The 16,788-nt window shown below is 41.3% G+C and overlaps 1 protein-coding gene across 1 annotated transcript in view; it reads right to left on the bottom strand.

Annotated features, from left to right (window-relative positions):
- Positions 1–1,811: 1,811 nt before the first annotated feature.
- SLC25A13 (solute carrier family 25 (aspartate/glutamate carrier), member 13) overlaps positions 1,812–16,788 on the bottom strand; it is a 136,438-nt gene continuing 121,461 nt past the window's right edge. The window contains exons 16-19 of the mRNA XM_014547556.1: positions 13,714–13,852; positions 3,488–3,646; positions 3,282–3,372; positions 1,812–2,994 (exon numbers count right to left, since the gene is read on the bottom strand). Coding sequence (XP_014403042.1) covers positions 2,808–2,994; positions 3,282–3,372; positions 3,488–3,646; positions 13,714–13,852 — 576 coding nt within the window. The 3' untranslated portion in view covers positions 1,812–2,807. The remainder of the gene's footprint in view (positions 2,995–3,281; positions 3,373–3,487; positions 3,647–13,713; positions 13,853–16,788) is intronic.

Below are 16,788 nucleotides of genomic sequence, written 5' to 3'. Positions count from 1 at the left end.
CAATAAGCATTTAAATGACTCCTTTCTGGGCCAGAATTCTTCTTTTCCCCTGTGCAACCCTGGGCTGCTGGGATTAAGGCGACTCGAGGGAGCTGAGCAAATGGTTGTGGGTTATGAGGTGTAGCATGAGCTTGGCGACAGCGTGCCACCCAGCCTCAAGAAACCCAGCCACGACTGGAACCCAAGAATCAGTGTGTTCACTTTGTGGCCAGCTTCACATTTTTTCCCCTCCTTGCAAAAAAAAAAAAAAAAAAAAAAAAAAAAAAAAAAGTGGCTACGAAAGTCAGGCCTCCCTCCCACCCCCTAAGCAACCACAGGATAGACGAAGGGCAGAGCCAAAGGCTGCGGGGCTGGCCCCCCGGGGTGGGCAGGCAAGCATGTTGGAGTTACACATCTTCTAGCTCCTCAGCGTTTGGGAGGGAAGCGACGGGGGCTGCAGCAACAGCACTGGCGACGCATTGTGCTGCCACTTCAGGAAGAAGGAAAACCCAGAACAAGTTTGACGTGGTTTCCACCGCAGGGTGATTGCAGTCCTATTCAAGGATGTCATAGTCACGCCACCCACTGAGCAGAACGGAGATGGAAATTAGGCCCCCTTCAAAGTGTCTCAAGCCATTGGCCATCTCTGAACAGAATAAGGGGAGGATTTTAAGGAAAGGCAGCTGTCTGTGGCCCTATTTCCTGTGGCTTCCTCATACCTCTGGTTTCTCATTTACTGAAGAGAAGAGTCCTCAGCGACAGGTAGGGCCGGGTGAAGCCAAGACGCTCCCCTACCCAGTGCAACCGCTCTTGGAGCAGCAGGCGGGCAACCACCACGCCTGGGATTTGGGTCAGTGCTTCTACCATGAAAATCGGATCTCCTATAAAATTTCATGCAAGTGAAGAAAAGGAATGCAGCGATTTATGGGGGCTTTTCTCCACATTCTGAAGACCCAAGCTCGAAGGCTTTGTTATTCTAACACCGCCCACATTGCTAAGGCCGATCTGGAGTTTTGTGACTTGTCTTTGGGATTAAAATATAAACATTGATCACATCATGTTCCGAGGGGCTTGGGGAAGGAGGTTAGGAGGAGGGGTTTTCTTTTTGGTTTTACCAAACCCAAACCACGGAGGGAGCCACGTATGCATGTGCGCTCTTTCTGGGAGGGTAACAAAGCTTTTGTTCGCTTAAAAAAAACAACAAATCAGACTTGTGGATGGCACTGACTGTTCCCAATTTTGTACAGTAACTGAATGTCAACCTGTTGACCTACAGCAAGACAGAGACTGACAGTGGCTGTCTCCTACGGAGGGGAAAGTTCGAGCTGACGACCAATAGACTCATCATAGCCTCCTCCGGAGCACGCCTGTGGGAGAAAAGGAGCCCTACTTTCTGTTCAAGCTTCTTTCCCCAAACGGTTACAGCTCTGGCCAAAAATTACCAAGTGTGGGATACAGCGGAATAAGGTTTTGGTGTGAGGGAGAATGAGTCAGAGAAAATACAATTGCCATCATTTCATACCAATCTTCATGCCCAATTTCCAGTGAAACTTTATATTGCTTTAACTCCCAGGATAAGAAACTGCAGGAAGTGCTGGGGATGACCAGAACAAAAGGGTCGCTTTGCTAGGTCCCTTGCTTACGGATGGTTAAATGTGGTTTTTCTTCCTCACTGTGAAAATGGCATGCTGAAAATGAGGGTACACATTACCTTGGAAGACCGGGAGGGTACATATCCATGCCAATATGAATAAAATCCCTCTCAAAACACACTGAGTCCAATAATGGTCATTATTCACCAGGTGACATACAAAGAAAAGAAAATACTTCAATAGCTTTAAAAATAGTTTATTTCCTCCTTCACAGACACACAAGCCTTCTGACCATTATCCAAGGCACCACAAATTAAATAAAAACTTAAGAGTACATTTGTCTTACATGATTCAAGATAGAGTGGATTTTAAAGCAAATGGGTGCCACCTGAGGGGGGGTCGGGAGGGGATCAGGGCAGGTACCAGGAACGGGCATGCATTTTCCTGTGTTTACTGCAACAGGCAGAGCCAGCACAGGTGCAGCCTACAAGCAGTTTTCCCAAGTAGCAGGTCCAGAAGTGTGGCGTCTCACGGTCTCTCCATCTACATAAGAAAATGCCATAAGGACTTCCCTAAAGTACAAGCCTTCTCACCAGTAGTCTTGGTACCAGTAACAGCATATGATTATTAAATATCTTCAATGTGGTTTTCATTACAAAAAATAAAATAAAACATGTTTCACATAAAAGCTTTATAATATAATCCAGAGGCCAGACTTAGTGTGCGTTTAAAATCTGAAGCCAGGCTAGGCTGGCTACTTCTGACCATGATTTCATTGCTTCCAGGGCTTTATGCTTTTCCTAAATACGCACCCAGCTTCTTACCAGTTCAAAAGCTCATGAAACACTTTGCTCTGAGCATCGTGATTGCCTTGCAGTAGCCTCTTTGGGATTATAATCCTAATCCAAGGAGAATAGCTCTAATTTCTATTCAGATTTGCTCTTTCTCCCAAATCATGTGAGTGTTGACCAAAATCTAGCAAATGTCAGGCACAAAGGTTCGTGAGCAGGAGGCCCAAAGAGGAATTATGAATAATTTTACAATGATCTGGTTAAGAAAACACAAAGAAAAGGAATGATTTTCCTCATAAAAAAAAAGCAAAAAAAAAAAAAGCCTGGACTTGAATTTAAACAAGAGATAGACGTGAAAGGAATGAAATATTGCTTCCACCCGAGATGGGGCATTCTTTACCCATGTTAACAACAGAGCTATCGCGACACCCCCTGGTCGGGCCTCCTAGGGGCCTCCACTAGTAACTTTTGAGGTAGATGCTGATGGCCTGAAGAGAGGTAGGTACAGTCCAAATTTGTTTTCAATCCCTGCGAATGTGGCTACTGCCAGTTTGTAGCCCCCAACGTGATCAGGACTGGGAGCGGGCAGCGTGATCCGGGATTTAGGAACTGCCTCGGAGCCCATGGGTTTCCTGAAAGAGAAAAGAGAGCGGAGCATCTGAGTTTTGTTTTATTTTTTAACTTGGTAAAAACAACATCCAAACACTGAGCATCTGCACCATAAAGAAGTGGTGGAATTCTGATCAGTTGTATGTTCCCCTTGGAAATAGGTCTGATGTGAAGACGTGATTTCACTACTTTCCTACATCTTTTCCATTTCAGCCTGTAGGTGGGCATACCTTTCTCCAGGATGACTGAGTATGAGAAGCAACTGAAATGTAGCTTCAATTTAGCATGAATGTAGCATGATGACACTTACACTCCTCCAAAATCAACGTAGAACCAGCGCTGTAGCAATTCATATGTCAGCAAAGTCACACCAAACTGGGGTGAGGATCGAAGCACACGAGCTTAAAAAAAAAAAAAAAAAAAGGGTGGCGTGGGGGGGAATATCAGGTATAATTAGATTTTTAAAAAACTTTACCTGATACCAAAGGTTTAGTTCAGGACAAATTATTTCCATACCGCCAGCTCCTTTCCACAGGGCTTTCGGGCCTTCCTCCTGCAGTATCTTCCGAAAGCAGTCCATCACGCCGCTGTAAGTGGTTTGGCCGGCCCTGGCGGCCACCTGTAATCGAGTCTTGATAACATCAGCAGGGGTCACTAAAGATGCCGCTGGCATACCTGCAGGAAAGACAACGGCCGTGGCAGTCTGCTCACATTCGCACTATATAAAAAATAACTGCTCTTTGAACTGCTGGCCCGTGGAAGGAAAGTTAAGAATCCGAGGAAATCAGATGCCTATTTTACTGTCCCCTCTGGGACATACCACCCTAACCATCTTGTCTAAGGCGATGGAGGCTCCCGCACAACTATGGACACCCCTCTCGCCCCCTCCCCCATCACCTCCACTTGTTATGCTTCTATTCTTAAATAGTTATAATGAATTATTTATCAACAACACTCCTTCCAGGGGGTGAGAGTAAACAGAGAGGAGAGAGAACGTCTTTGGCACTCCGCCCCCGCTCTCCTTTTGAAATCAGAAACCCACCAAGTTATTAGATCTGATTTTTCAGAGGTGAAGCTTGTTATGCGTTTCCTCTTCATGCTTTTCTGTGGCTGCTGGCAGTCACGGGAGGTGCCTTCTCGCACACAGTCAACCACCCCCAACCCTCCAAACCCTGGCCTCTCCAGTTACACCAGAAAAAGGCCTTACTAGTAGCTAAACAAACACTGTGTGCATGCATCTGCTATGTGTGTGCGTGTACAGAAAAAGGCCTTACTAGTAGCTAAACAAACACTGTGCGCGCGCATCTGCTGTGTGTGTGTGTGTGTGTGTGTGTGTGTGTGTAAAGGTGACTAGGGAGGAGACTTGCATAGATAACACTTTAGGATTTCTTTTTCATAGACTGACATCTCCTAGAGAAAATATCTGACAGATTTATACTGGCTGGTCATCAATGAAAAAGGAACAACAACAACAACAAAACCTTCCCCAAATTACCAATGGGAAATATTTCTACAGTCATTTTATCCAAAATGGGGCAGCCCATGTTTAGATTTTTTAAAAGCGAGACTGTGCTCAGAAGACACTGTCTCTTCTGGTTTTATTACTTTTCCATTATGAACCCACTCCAAACCAAATTGGTCAAATGCAGATGCATAAATCTCCTTTGCTTTTTTTAAGGCTTAATAATTCTGTAAGAATTTCTGTCCAAACCAACGTGGTCTGGCTCGCAGCACCATCCCATCCTTCTAACAGACAGCTTTAAAGCTACAGTGCGCGCGTGTGTCTGGGGAAACGCGCACGGTACACGTCTGCACTTTTCTTACGAAGCTGAAGCTCTTCCTCTTCCGTCTGGACTGAGCTCCTCAAACTTCATCTTAGGTCCCCGTTTTTATAAAGCACATCACATATTTGCATGTGAAAAAGCTCACTTTCGATTCCAGTGCTTCACGGGATAAGTCATCCTGAATTTCCTAAGAGCTTGTTGGAATTATTTTAACTTTGAGCCAGAAGTTTATCCTCCAACATAATGGAAGGAAACAGGAAAAATGCTTAGGAACCCACGGTGTTCACACCACTGATTTTGCTTTACTTCCTGGCTTAGAAAGAGTTTAGCAAGGCCTTCTGCCGTAAACATCCAATAGCATCCTCCTTACAGTGCTGGGCAGGCAGGTCAGATGTGACTGTGAAAGATGCACAAGCAATGAAATGGGGAAAGTTTCCTTCAGTTAGGGTCGTTTTCATATAGAGTTCCTTTTTATGGGGAAAAAAAAAAAGAGCGAGACAGATGTATTAAGGGGGGGGAGGGGGGGAGAGAGGGGAGGTGCGGTGGCAGAGGAAAGATACTCATTAGTGGAATAAAATTGCCAAAAGAAACATATGTTTTTTTTCATGTGTTCTACTAAACATAATTGTTTAGTTTCACGTGTGTTTGTTGGGGGGTTGCTGGAAACACAGTAGCCTGCACTAGACGCTCAGGCTCTCCATCCCCAGCTCCCATCTCTCAGATGAGGCAGCTGCCCTCAGAGAAACTGTCTCTCTGTAGACAGGGGTTTTCTCTTCACCTGGAGAGCAACAGGCTGCTCCAAAACAAAGGCTGGGAAAGACAAGTAGCCTGGTCTCTCCTGGCTTCTAAAAGGCTAAGGCTATACTGATCAAGGCCAAGTGTTCTCTATTCCCAAGGATGGGGGTGGGCAAGAGGGGGCTAGACTTGGAGGCTTCTTCTAGGTTCCTCAACAGGGAGGGGACCTGAGGCTTCAGGGATAGACAAACGGGGAGACCTCGGGACCACCCATTACTCGTGTGACAGGAACAATTCGGGGTGCTCTCTAGCCAATAAAAAAAAACACCTCTCTTTAAGGGGACACAGCAGCTGGAGAGGAGAAGTTCATTTACAACAAAAAGGAAGCATGGCCAGCAAAAGACACCTTTGGGGAAAGTCATCCTTAATTTTCCTAACTACCCCATTAGTATCTGTAAAGGATGTACCTCTCTGTTTATGGCATTCAGAGTTCATACCTATTTGTTTTGGATCAAGGTTAAGAGTTTTAAAAATTCCCTTCGCATCCTTATCTAAATTACCTGCTTGTATCAGCTTCTAAGAAAAGTGTGGAGATTCTCACTTGAAATGAGAAAATACCATGTTCGTGTCATACTTTTAAGTTGGGGTTTTATAAGATAGTATTATGTTGATAATACTTAGAAGCAGTGGTTCTCAACCTTCTGGCCCTTTAAATACAGTTCCTCATGTTGTGACCCAACCATAAAATTATTTTCGTTGCTACTTCATAACTGTAATGTTGCTACTGTTATGAATCGTAATGTAAATATCTGATATGCAGGATGGTCTTAGGCGACCCCTGTGAAAGGGTCGTTCGACAGCCAAAGGGGTCACGACCCACAGGTTGAGAACTGCTGACTTAGAGGCTGATGTCGGTGCATTTTATCTTTTATAAGTGCAAACATGCCTCTGTACTTCTGAATGCTATTTTCAAACCCTGGCTTCCATTTAGTCTGACACTGATATTGCTAAACTTGCTTATTGTTGGTATCTGCCTGGTACATGGTTTTCAATTCATTCTCGTTCAATCTTTCTATGTCACTGTTTTCTCAAACTTCAGGTGACTCGATTTCTTTTCAGAACTCATCGGAAGGCATCTGTTTTGACTTAGGAGCATTGAATCCACTCCATTGTGGCTATTATTGTGGTTAACAGACTTATTTCTGCCGCCCTACATTACGGCTTTTATTTTCTCTGCTTTTGTTTCGCTTTTGAACTCCACCCTTTCCTGTCCAATATATTCAAATGCTATGTGCATTTATTACACAGGTGTGACATTTACAATGTGTAGAAGTAGTTAGCTGGACAGCCTTCACCAGCAGGTGAGCCCTTCAGCACACTGCCACCTTTGTCCTTCCTTTGCTTTATCTGCCTCCCAAGGACTCCTCTTGTATAAAAACAAAGTGTGTGCCAAAGTGAACAGTTATTTGCACAGACTCTCAGGTTTAACTTCATTTGCTGTTTCATGTATCCCACATTTTCTTCTTTCTTAAATTCACTTTTCATTTTGACTCGGAAGCCTATGAGGGGTAACCTTTGAGTCCCGACATGGAGAAACTCACTTAAACTTGGTCCGAACGCTCGTGTGCTGGGAATGTAACTGAGGTCCGAGACATCCTCCCCTGGCATTCTGAAGCTACCCAGGACTGAAGGTGAGAAGTCCTCCCTCCCTTATTGAATTAGACCTCCTGGATTAATCCTACATATCTCTTAAACGTGCTCAAAGTTTTCATCTCTGTCTTTTTGCTCCACATTCTAGAGTGTTCTTTTTTGTTGTTCTTTTTTCCTATGAGTTTATTTTCCAGATGCCTAATTTGGTCTTTGATCAAATCCATTCTATCATTCAGACCATCTACGGATTTTTAATCTTGGCAATCCTGTTATTAGCTTTCAAGGAAGCCTCTTTACTGATCGTTCCTTTAAAATCTCTCTGAGGACCTTAATTATAGTTCTTCAAAGTTCTTCTCTGTTCCCTGAATTGCCTGTTTTCTCTCTAATTCATCTGTTTACTTGCCTTACAGCTCAGTCTTGTCTGAGGACCTCTTTCTGTCTATTGATATTCAAGTTCAAAGGACAGGCTGATTAGTGCTGTGGAGGCTTCTACCAGTGTCACCCTAGGACAGTGTCACCCACAGGCCTCTCTCCTGAATGGGAGGATGGTCTATGGGTTTTGAGACACAGGCCTGTTAACTGGATGCAGTCTATGGGTTTTGAGACACAGGCCTGTTAACTGGATACAAGGGGCTGTTAGCTGCGGGAGTGGGGAACTTCCAAATCAGCTGAAGTACAAAGCACTTCACTCTGGAAGTAGAGGGAATTATTTTACACCCCTATGGGGAAGAGTGGCCATTATCACCACCCCCCGCCCCCCCAATCTGTGGTAAATGCCTAAAATTATCTTAAACCTTGCTTTCTTTCAATCCCCCTCCTTGCAAGTGTTGCCTGAAGCTCCAAATAAAAAGGGGGTGAGGGGGAGGGGGGGGGAGGGGACTACGCCTAACCTTCAGACAGGAAATGAAATTCTTTAACCCTTGCCATGATTTACTCTGAAACCTCCATCCCCACACTCCAGACATTGTATTGTTCACTCAGAGGTCAAAATTCTCTGGATCTGCTTTTACTACAAGTAGTTTTTCCTACCAGTGTTTTGCTCTGTGGCATCTTTCAGTCCAATTTCAGAGTCACTATGGTTCCGTTTCCCGCCTTTTAAGGGCTGCTGCTGACATTTTCTAGTGTCAGTGAGGAGTTTTGAAAATGTATTTTTTTTACATTTTAAGGTATTTGGGAGGAGGAAAGACGGATGAATATGTTCAGTTCATTACCTTGATCTAATCTCTCCATTACATTTTTTAAAAATAACCTAAGAATTGCTTTTAAATTATTTTCCCCTTTTCTTATTGAATTTATTGAATGGCATTGGTTAATAAAACTATATAGGTTTCAGGTGTACAATTCTATAATATGTCATCTGTATACTGTATTGTGTGTTCACCACCTGAAGTCAAATCTCTTTTCCTCACCATTTATCCCCCCTTGACCCTCTTCTACCTCCACCCACCCCCATTTTTCTCTGGTAGTCACCATACTGTTGTCTGTGTCTATGAGGGTCTTTTTTTTTCTTTTTGTTTGTTTAATACCTTCAACTTTTTCACACTGCCCCAAAACCCCGCTCTCCTCTGACAGCTGTCAGTCTGTTCTCTATCTATGACTCTGTTGCCATTTTGTTTGTTAGTTCATTTTGTTCAATAGACTTCACATATGAGTGAATTCATATGGTATTTGTCTTTCTCTGACTGGCTTTCTTCATTTAGTATAATGCTCTCCAGGTCCATCCATGATGTCATAAAACAGTGATGGCGAACCTTTTGAGCTCGGCGTGTCAGCATTTTGAAAAACCCTAACTTAACTCTGGTGCCATGTCACATATAGAAATTTTTTGATATTTGCAACCATAGTAAAACAAAGACTTATATTTTTGATATTTATTTTATATATTTAAATGCCATTTAACAAAGAAAAATCAACCCAAAAAATGAGTTCGCGTGTCACCTCTGACACGCGTGTCATAGGTTCGCCATCACTGTCATAAAAGGTGATTTTTTCCTTCTTTTTTTATGGTTGAGTATAAATATTCCACAAATTTTTTATTCATTCGTCCACTGATAAACACTTGGGCTGCTGTTCCCAAATCTTGACTATTGTAAATAATGCTGTAACGAACATGTGTAACTCCTTTCGAATCAGTGTTTTGGGTTTCTTGGGGTACATTCCCAGAAGTGGAATCACTGGGTCATAAGGCAATTACATTTTTACTTTTTTGAGGTAACTCTTTTCACAGTGGCTGCATCAATTTGCATTCCCACCAACAATGTACAAAGGTTCCCTTTTTTTCCACATCCTAGTCAACACTTGTTTGTTGATATGGATGATAGCAATTCTGACAGGAGTGAGATGATATCTCATTGTGGTTTTAATTTGCATTTCCCTGATGATTAGTGATGTTGAGCATCTTTTTATATGTTCATTGGTGATCTGTATGTCCTCTTTGGAGAACTGACAATTCAGGTCCTTTGTGCATTTTTTAATTGGATTGGGTTTTTTTTTATGAGTTTTATAAGTTCTTTATAAATATTGGATATTAACTGCTTATCAAATGTATTATTGGCAAATTGTTCTCCCATTAAGTGCGTTGTCTTTTCATTTTGTTGATGGGTTCCTTTGTTGTGCAAGAGCTTTTCAGTTTGATGTAGTCCCATCTGTTTGTTTGTTTGTTTCTCTTCCCAAGGCGATATATAAAAAATATTGCTATGAGAAATGTCTGAGATTTTAATGGCTATGTTTTCTTCTAGGATTTTTATGGTTTAGAGTCTAACACTTAAGTCTTTATTTTTTTGTATGGTGTAAGAAGGCGGTCTAGTTTCATTTTTTGCATGTATCTGTCCAATTTTCCCAATACCATTTATTGAATAGACTATCTTTACTCCAGTGAATGTTTTTGCCTTCCTTGTCAAATATTAATCAACCATAAAGGCATGGGTCTATCTCTGGGCTCTCTATTCTGTTCTATTGATCTATGTGTCTGTCTTTATGCTATACTATGCTGTTTTGATTACTATACCTTGTAGTCAACTCTGATATCAGGTAGTGTGATTCTTTCAACTTTGTTTTTCTTTCTCAATATGCTGTGGCTATTTGATATCTTGTGGGATTCCATATAAAATTTTGGAATATTTGTTCTAGTTCCGTGAAATGTGCCATTGGTATCTTGATAGGAATTGTATTGAATCTATAAATTACTTTGGGAAGTATGGACATTTGAACATGAACACGGCATATACTTCCACTTATTTGTATTGTTTTCAATTTTTTTTTTTAGTGACATATAGTTTTCTGAGTAGAGGTTTTTTACACCCTTGATTAAATTTATTCCTAGGCATTTTATTTTTTGGATGCAATTATGAACATGTTATTTAGCCTCCATGTCTTTGTGTGTTTTTTTGGTATGTGATTTATTTCTAGTTTCACACCATTGTGGTCAGAGAAGATGCTTGATATGCTTTCAGTCTTCTTACATTTACTGAGATTTGTTTTGTGTCCTAACATGTAGTCTATCCTAGAAAATGTTCCATGTAAACTTGAAAAGAATGTATATTCTGAAAATATAAATTAAATCCATCTGATTTAGTGTGTCATTTAAGGCCGCCATTTAGTTGTTTATTTTCTGTCTGGAAGATCTATCCAATGATGTCAATGGGTTGTCAAAATCCCCTACTGACTCTATTACTGTCAATCTTTCCCTTTATGTCCATCAAGATTTGCTTTATATATTTAGTGCTCGTATGTTGGGTGCATAAATGTTTACAAGGGCTATATCCTCTTGTTGGATTGCTCCCTTTCTCATTACGTAGTGTTCTTCTTTGTCTCTTACTATAGGCTTTGTTTTCAAATCTATTTTGTCAGATATAAGTATTGCTATCCTAGTTGTGTTTCCCATTTGCATGAAATATTGTTTTCCACCCTTTTACTTTTAGTCCATGTATATCTTTTGTTCTGACATGGGTCTCTTGTAGACAGCATACATGTGTGTCTTGGTTTCTTATCCATTCAGCTACCCTATGTCTTTTGATTTGAGCATTTAAGCCACTTACATTTAAAGTGATTATTGATAGATGCATATTTACTACTATTTTAATCTTTTAACTATGTTCCTCTGTTAAAGAAGACCCTTTGACATTTCTCGTAATATTGGTTTGGGGGTAACTAACTTCTTTGGTTTTTTTCTTGTCAGGGAAGCTCTTTATTTCTCCTTCAATTTTACACAATTTTGCTGGGTGGAGCAGTCTTTGAATGTTTTAAGCCAATCTCTTCTGGCTTGAACTGTTTCTGTTTAGAAACCTGCTGACAGTCTTCTGGAAGCTCCCTTGTAGGTAACTGTCTTCTCTTGCTGCTTTTAAGATTCTCTCTTTGTCTTTAAACTATACCATTTTAATTATGATGTGTCTTGGTGTGGGCCTCTTTGGGTTCATCTTTTTTGGGGACTCTGCACTTCCTGGACTTGTGTGTCTTTTTCCTTTACAAGGTAAGGGAAGTTTTCGATCATTTCTTTTCAAATAGTTTCTCAATTCCTTGCTCTCTCTCTCCTCCTTGTGGTACCCCTATAATGTATATGTTGTTTCGCTTCATGTTGTCCCAAAGGTCCTTAAACTATCCTCATTTAAAACTTATTTTTTCGGCTCTGATTGGGTATTTATTTCTTTGTACCTTGTCTTCTAAATCGCTGATTCTAAGTGAAGTGGAATATGAACCTGGGTAGTCTGACACCATGATCCATGCCATGAACCACTTTGCTGTGATGGCTAACAATGCTTCAGAAATGATATTAAGTGAAAACCACATATATATACAGTGTGATCAAAACTCTGTTAAAAACCATTCAAGGGGAAGAAAATTAACAAAAATGTTAAATAGTGATTATAGTGTTGTGGAAAAATGGATAATATTTTATTTAACCTTTATGTAATTTTCATAATCATAAAAAAAAAACTAAAAGAGAAAGAAATCAACTACTAATTTCTATAGCTTGGTTGTATGGGTTTTTAGAAAACACCACCCAGAGATGAAATCATGTCTGAATAGCTATCTTCTGCAAGGGAAGAATTAAAGGGGATATTTTTGTGGTGTGAAGAAAAAACAAAGTCCTAGACTTTGATCTGAGCTTTAATTCTTCTGATTTCACAATTGATTTCTGGAGTGATTTATAGACATATTCTTTTGGATTCAAAATACAATTGGCTAACATTTATTGAGTATTTATTATATGCTAGGCACATGGTTGCTCCCACTTGTGCCTCACAACCATATCTCCTAGTTGGTAATTATCTCCATTTATAGCCAAGGAAACCAAAGCTTAGGGGAGATTAAAATGACTTGGCCAAGTTCACGCACTACTAAGTGGTATGCTAGTTCTCCCCATTCGGTTTTCAACCTTATTTCAAGTAATTTAAAACAAACTGTATGATAACCTTTGGCTCAAAAAATATTATCATTTATATATATGTAAATGATACCTAAAGGACACAGTGAGTCAATGGCAAGATGGGATTAAACGTGGTATTTTATATTCTTGTCTTGAAATCATGATTTCCTGATACAGGTAGAGTGATCTCATTGCTACTTTTACACTAGGGTTCCGGGCAGCCAGGAAGGATCAATCCTGCCTCATATGCCAATATCACTGCCTTTGAAGAAAAAGAATTAATTAAGAATTAAAGAGCAGCTACCTGGGTTCCTTCCTCCAGGGGCTCCCCAGGCTACAGGCAGGACAAGGAGCCCACAAAACAGCAAGCAACTTCTCAAAGCAGGGGGTTGTTCTCAGGAGACTTAAGCCACATATCTGATGAGAACACCACCTGTATCAAAACTGTTGGGACCCAGGCATCACAGGACTGCCTTAGGGTTTGTTAACTCATTAAATGTTTGTCAACACCTGGAGAGCTAATCCAGATTGTTCCGGCCTTTAGGGTCTCTGCACCAGGAATAGCATCAAAGAACACACTGATCCCTGCTGTGGCTATAATCAAATTTCCTCTAGGGATTTACATGGCGATGGAGAAACCAACCTCCACATCTATTTCTCTTCTATTGATATTTTCACTGTAGCCCTGAAAAAAGATGACAGTCATTTCTCTCTGAGATTCAATTAACACGCACACCCAGATCCTCTGACCTTATACAGCGAGGAGGAAGAAGGAATCTAACAGCACCAAGTTGTACTACATTTCTTTTCTCTAAATGATAATACTATTGCTTCAATTCTGGACAAGCTGTCATACATGCTTGTGCTTAGATACCACTAAAGCACAATTATTACATTTTTTTTTAAACTTCCGACTTAGTTCTCATTCTTATGCTATGAAGGGAAACTAAATGGAACGTGAACTGGAATCCAATAATACCACCAAACACACCCATTTTTAATGAGCCTTTTCTGGAGTTAAGAAATTAACTTGTCTAACAGTTTAATCTGCCAGAAGTAAGGTTCATTTCCTTCCCTTTCTTTTCAGTAGCTCTTCAAAGCAACATATAGCCAGCCAAGTCCTGTGTGCCCAGTCAACAGCTAGAAGCAAAGTTCCAGTGTAGTGGTTCCGGTGCGGGTGGGAACGGAGCTCTCTGAGGGGTACTCACCAGCTATGGCACCAGCCAAGAGCAGGCTTCCAGGGCTAACCTGCCCATCTTCGTTTGCAAAGGAAGCCTTCACGTGAGCGTAGCACGGGAAATAGATGGCTGAGAAAGGAATGTCCCGCAGAAAGCATGCTTTGGCACCCTGTCCATTGGAAAAGGAAGAAAAACCACATGAAACACATATCCCATTGAGAAGATCAAGCTTCTCTGGAACTTATCTTGGAACAAAATATTCCCTGAGAAGACTGAATTGTACTCACAAGTTGAAAAGGTAACAGAAAAAAAAAAAAGTATTGCCCGAATTCTGCAAGTAATAAATCTAAATTTTCTTTTTAAAAATAAAACTAATTTTATTGAGGCAGAAGGGGTAGTTCTCGCTTTTTCTAATAGTAAGATTTCTATTCAAGTGATTTGGGGACTTGGTCTGTGACAACCTTTCCCTACTGATGGCAGGTCACTGGCATTTCAAGGAGGTTTTGTTCTCAGAAGATGGGCAGCAACAGCCAAGATGCCTCTTTGTTCATATACCAGGAAGTAGAACAATTAGATAGGTGGCAAGGGAAGGGGCTTATTTTTTGTATTGTTTGAGACTCTGATGAAAGTGTTGGACTCCTTCCCAGAAAAAATTACACATATGTAAAAAATTATATGCCTTTTCAATGGGTTCATGGATCCCCTAATCTACTCACATACTTACCCCTACCCTCCAGGATTTATGAAACATTGACAAATGCTTTAAAATATTTACAATAATTCCTACACATTTAATACCTGTGTGTAAAGCAATTAACAACTAGAACAAAGTCTTCACCAAATAATTTTTGGTGTCAAAATGGTGACATGGGGAGGCCTTGAGAATTGATGCGTGCCCAGTTAGATGAAACAGTTAATCGTCTAACGAAAACCACAAGATGTATACTGTGTTTAGGTAGGCTAAATGGAAAGGAAGTCACCCTTTTGCAACACTTCATGATTTAATAGCATTTCTTTTACAGATTTTGTAAAACCTAAAGCTTTCCACCAAATTTAGAGATTCTTTAAAGGAAATAATGACTCCATCCAAATTCATCAGATGCAGTTAAGCCCAGTGACATTTACTGAGGTCCAAGGATGTTGGATCTTGGGTATTTTGGGGCGGATGGTGGTCTCCAATCTGTCAAACTTCCTTAACACAGCGCATTCATTACTGTAGCTTTGCTTCTCTGACTCCACATTACACCCCTGACTCAAACTGAGCTCGTGGGTAACAAAACCCTTCGTCTTTTTGCAGAGGAACGGCTATTAACCCAGGGCTCCTGCAACCTAATTAGTTGCCTTAAACAACAGAGTAGCACTTCATGTTTAATCCTATTAAACTTCCTCCTGCTTTGGCCCATCCTTCCAACCAGAATGAGTGCTCGGAATCTGGACGTTGTCATGTTGCTTATTTCTCAGCCAACTCACTCATAGATGGGGTTCAGATGCCTCTGTCCCCTTTGAGCAGACATTTCAAGAAAAGAATACACACCATGTTCTGCCAATCAGCCCACACCTTTCTATCTTGTCTACCCCCAAACTGTTAAATGCCTAAGTGAGAAGAAGAGCAATATCAACCACCATTCATTCCATAGTTGGGACCATGCTTCTGTGGTTCTGAGATATGCCTTTTCTTCATGGTTGTTTTTCTTTTTGTTTTTGTTTTGGGGGAGTATGGTCTTTAGTTTTATTCATTTCAAACGGGCCGGATCCGGCCCACGGGCTGTAGTTTGCCCACGGCTGGTCTAACATCTCCTTCATTTGTCAGCCATCTTTGGTCTTGGCTGTCCTACAGAGTAGGCCTGGTATTTTCTTTTTGTTTTTGTTTTGGGGGAGTATGGTCTAACATCTCCTTCATTCGTCAGCCATCTTTGGTCTTGGCTGTCCTACAGATTAGGCCTGGTATCCTCACCCTCTCAAAGCTTTGTAATGCTGCCATTTTCCCATTTTCCTTTCCTTCGTCAGCTTGATTCCTTTCAGGTAAAGCTATTCAATGACCCATTCATCTGATTAATCAAGGGACCTATCACGCTGCATCTTCTTAGACGATTTTTAAGCTGGGAACACCAACCTCTTAAATACCAGCTCTTCATTCATTTAAACCCAAATGCCACCCTTTCTCACTGAGGATCCTTTATCTAGAAGGTAGACAGGGAGTGGATTCCATGTGGCTCCATGCTGTCCATACTTCATCAGTGCTGTTCCGGGCTTTCTTCTCGCTCTTACACCCGCCTCGGTCAGCCTGGCCTGTTTCAGGGTGTGAGCAACCAGGGGCCAGGAACTGCTGTCTGATTTAGCTTAGAAAACAGCAAAATCTTTGGCTGTCAGTTGGGGCCTAAGACACGTTCCTGGTGACACTGAGTTAGCTTTGCCAAGTCACACAGAGAAAACCACAACTAAAAAGAGAAATGCGAGGCTTTGGGCTACGTTGTCAGATTTCTGCAAGGACAACGAACTCATTTCTTGGAAAACTATACTAGAGACCAAAACCAAGCTTTTTGTTTTTCAAACAAAGATATGTAATTTGCTGTGGATACAACAGAGCTGAGGAGGAAGTCATGGATAATTCTGAACTGGAATGGTAACATTAGAGAGAGAAAAAGAAAAAGAGAGAAAGAGAGAGAGAGAGAGAGAGAGAGAGAGAGAGAGAACGAACAGTGAATATGGCTTCACTGCGATCAGAAGGCCCGGGGAGATGTGATCTGAAATCGCCCTGGGACACAGGAAGGGTAAGGCCACGGGAAGAAGCAGTGGGTTTTCCCCAGAAGGAGCTCTCTCTGCTGGAATCAGGATAACCACCAGGTCCCAGAGCGAAAACAAGCGCCTCTTAATGGGTGTGAGATGCTTCAAGAGATGTTTGAAAACAGCCCCAGATGACTGAGAAGAAAAATGGCTTAATCAAAACACAAACAAACAAACACAAAAAGAACAAATCTAAGGAAAAATGGATAGGACTATGTTGCATTTTTCCTACCAGGGATCAGACAGTGCATAATAAAAATCAAGTAGTTTGTGCGTACTGGAGCGAATGTCAGACTATGTAAGAGGTCTTAGGTTTCTGAA

The sequence above is a fragment of the Myotis brandtii genome, unplaced genomic scaffold (genome assembly GCF_000412655.1).
Source record: "Myotis brandtii unplaced genomic scaffold, ASM41265v1 scaffold48, whole genome shotgun sequence".
Lineage (NCBI taxonomy): Eukaryota > Metazoa > Chordata > Mammalia > Chiroptera > Vespertilionidae > Myotis > Myotis brandtii.
Note: the sequence above shows the minus strand (reverse complement) of the source record. Positions and strands in the feature narration are given on the sequence as shown.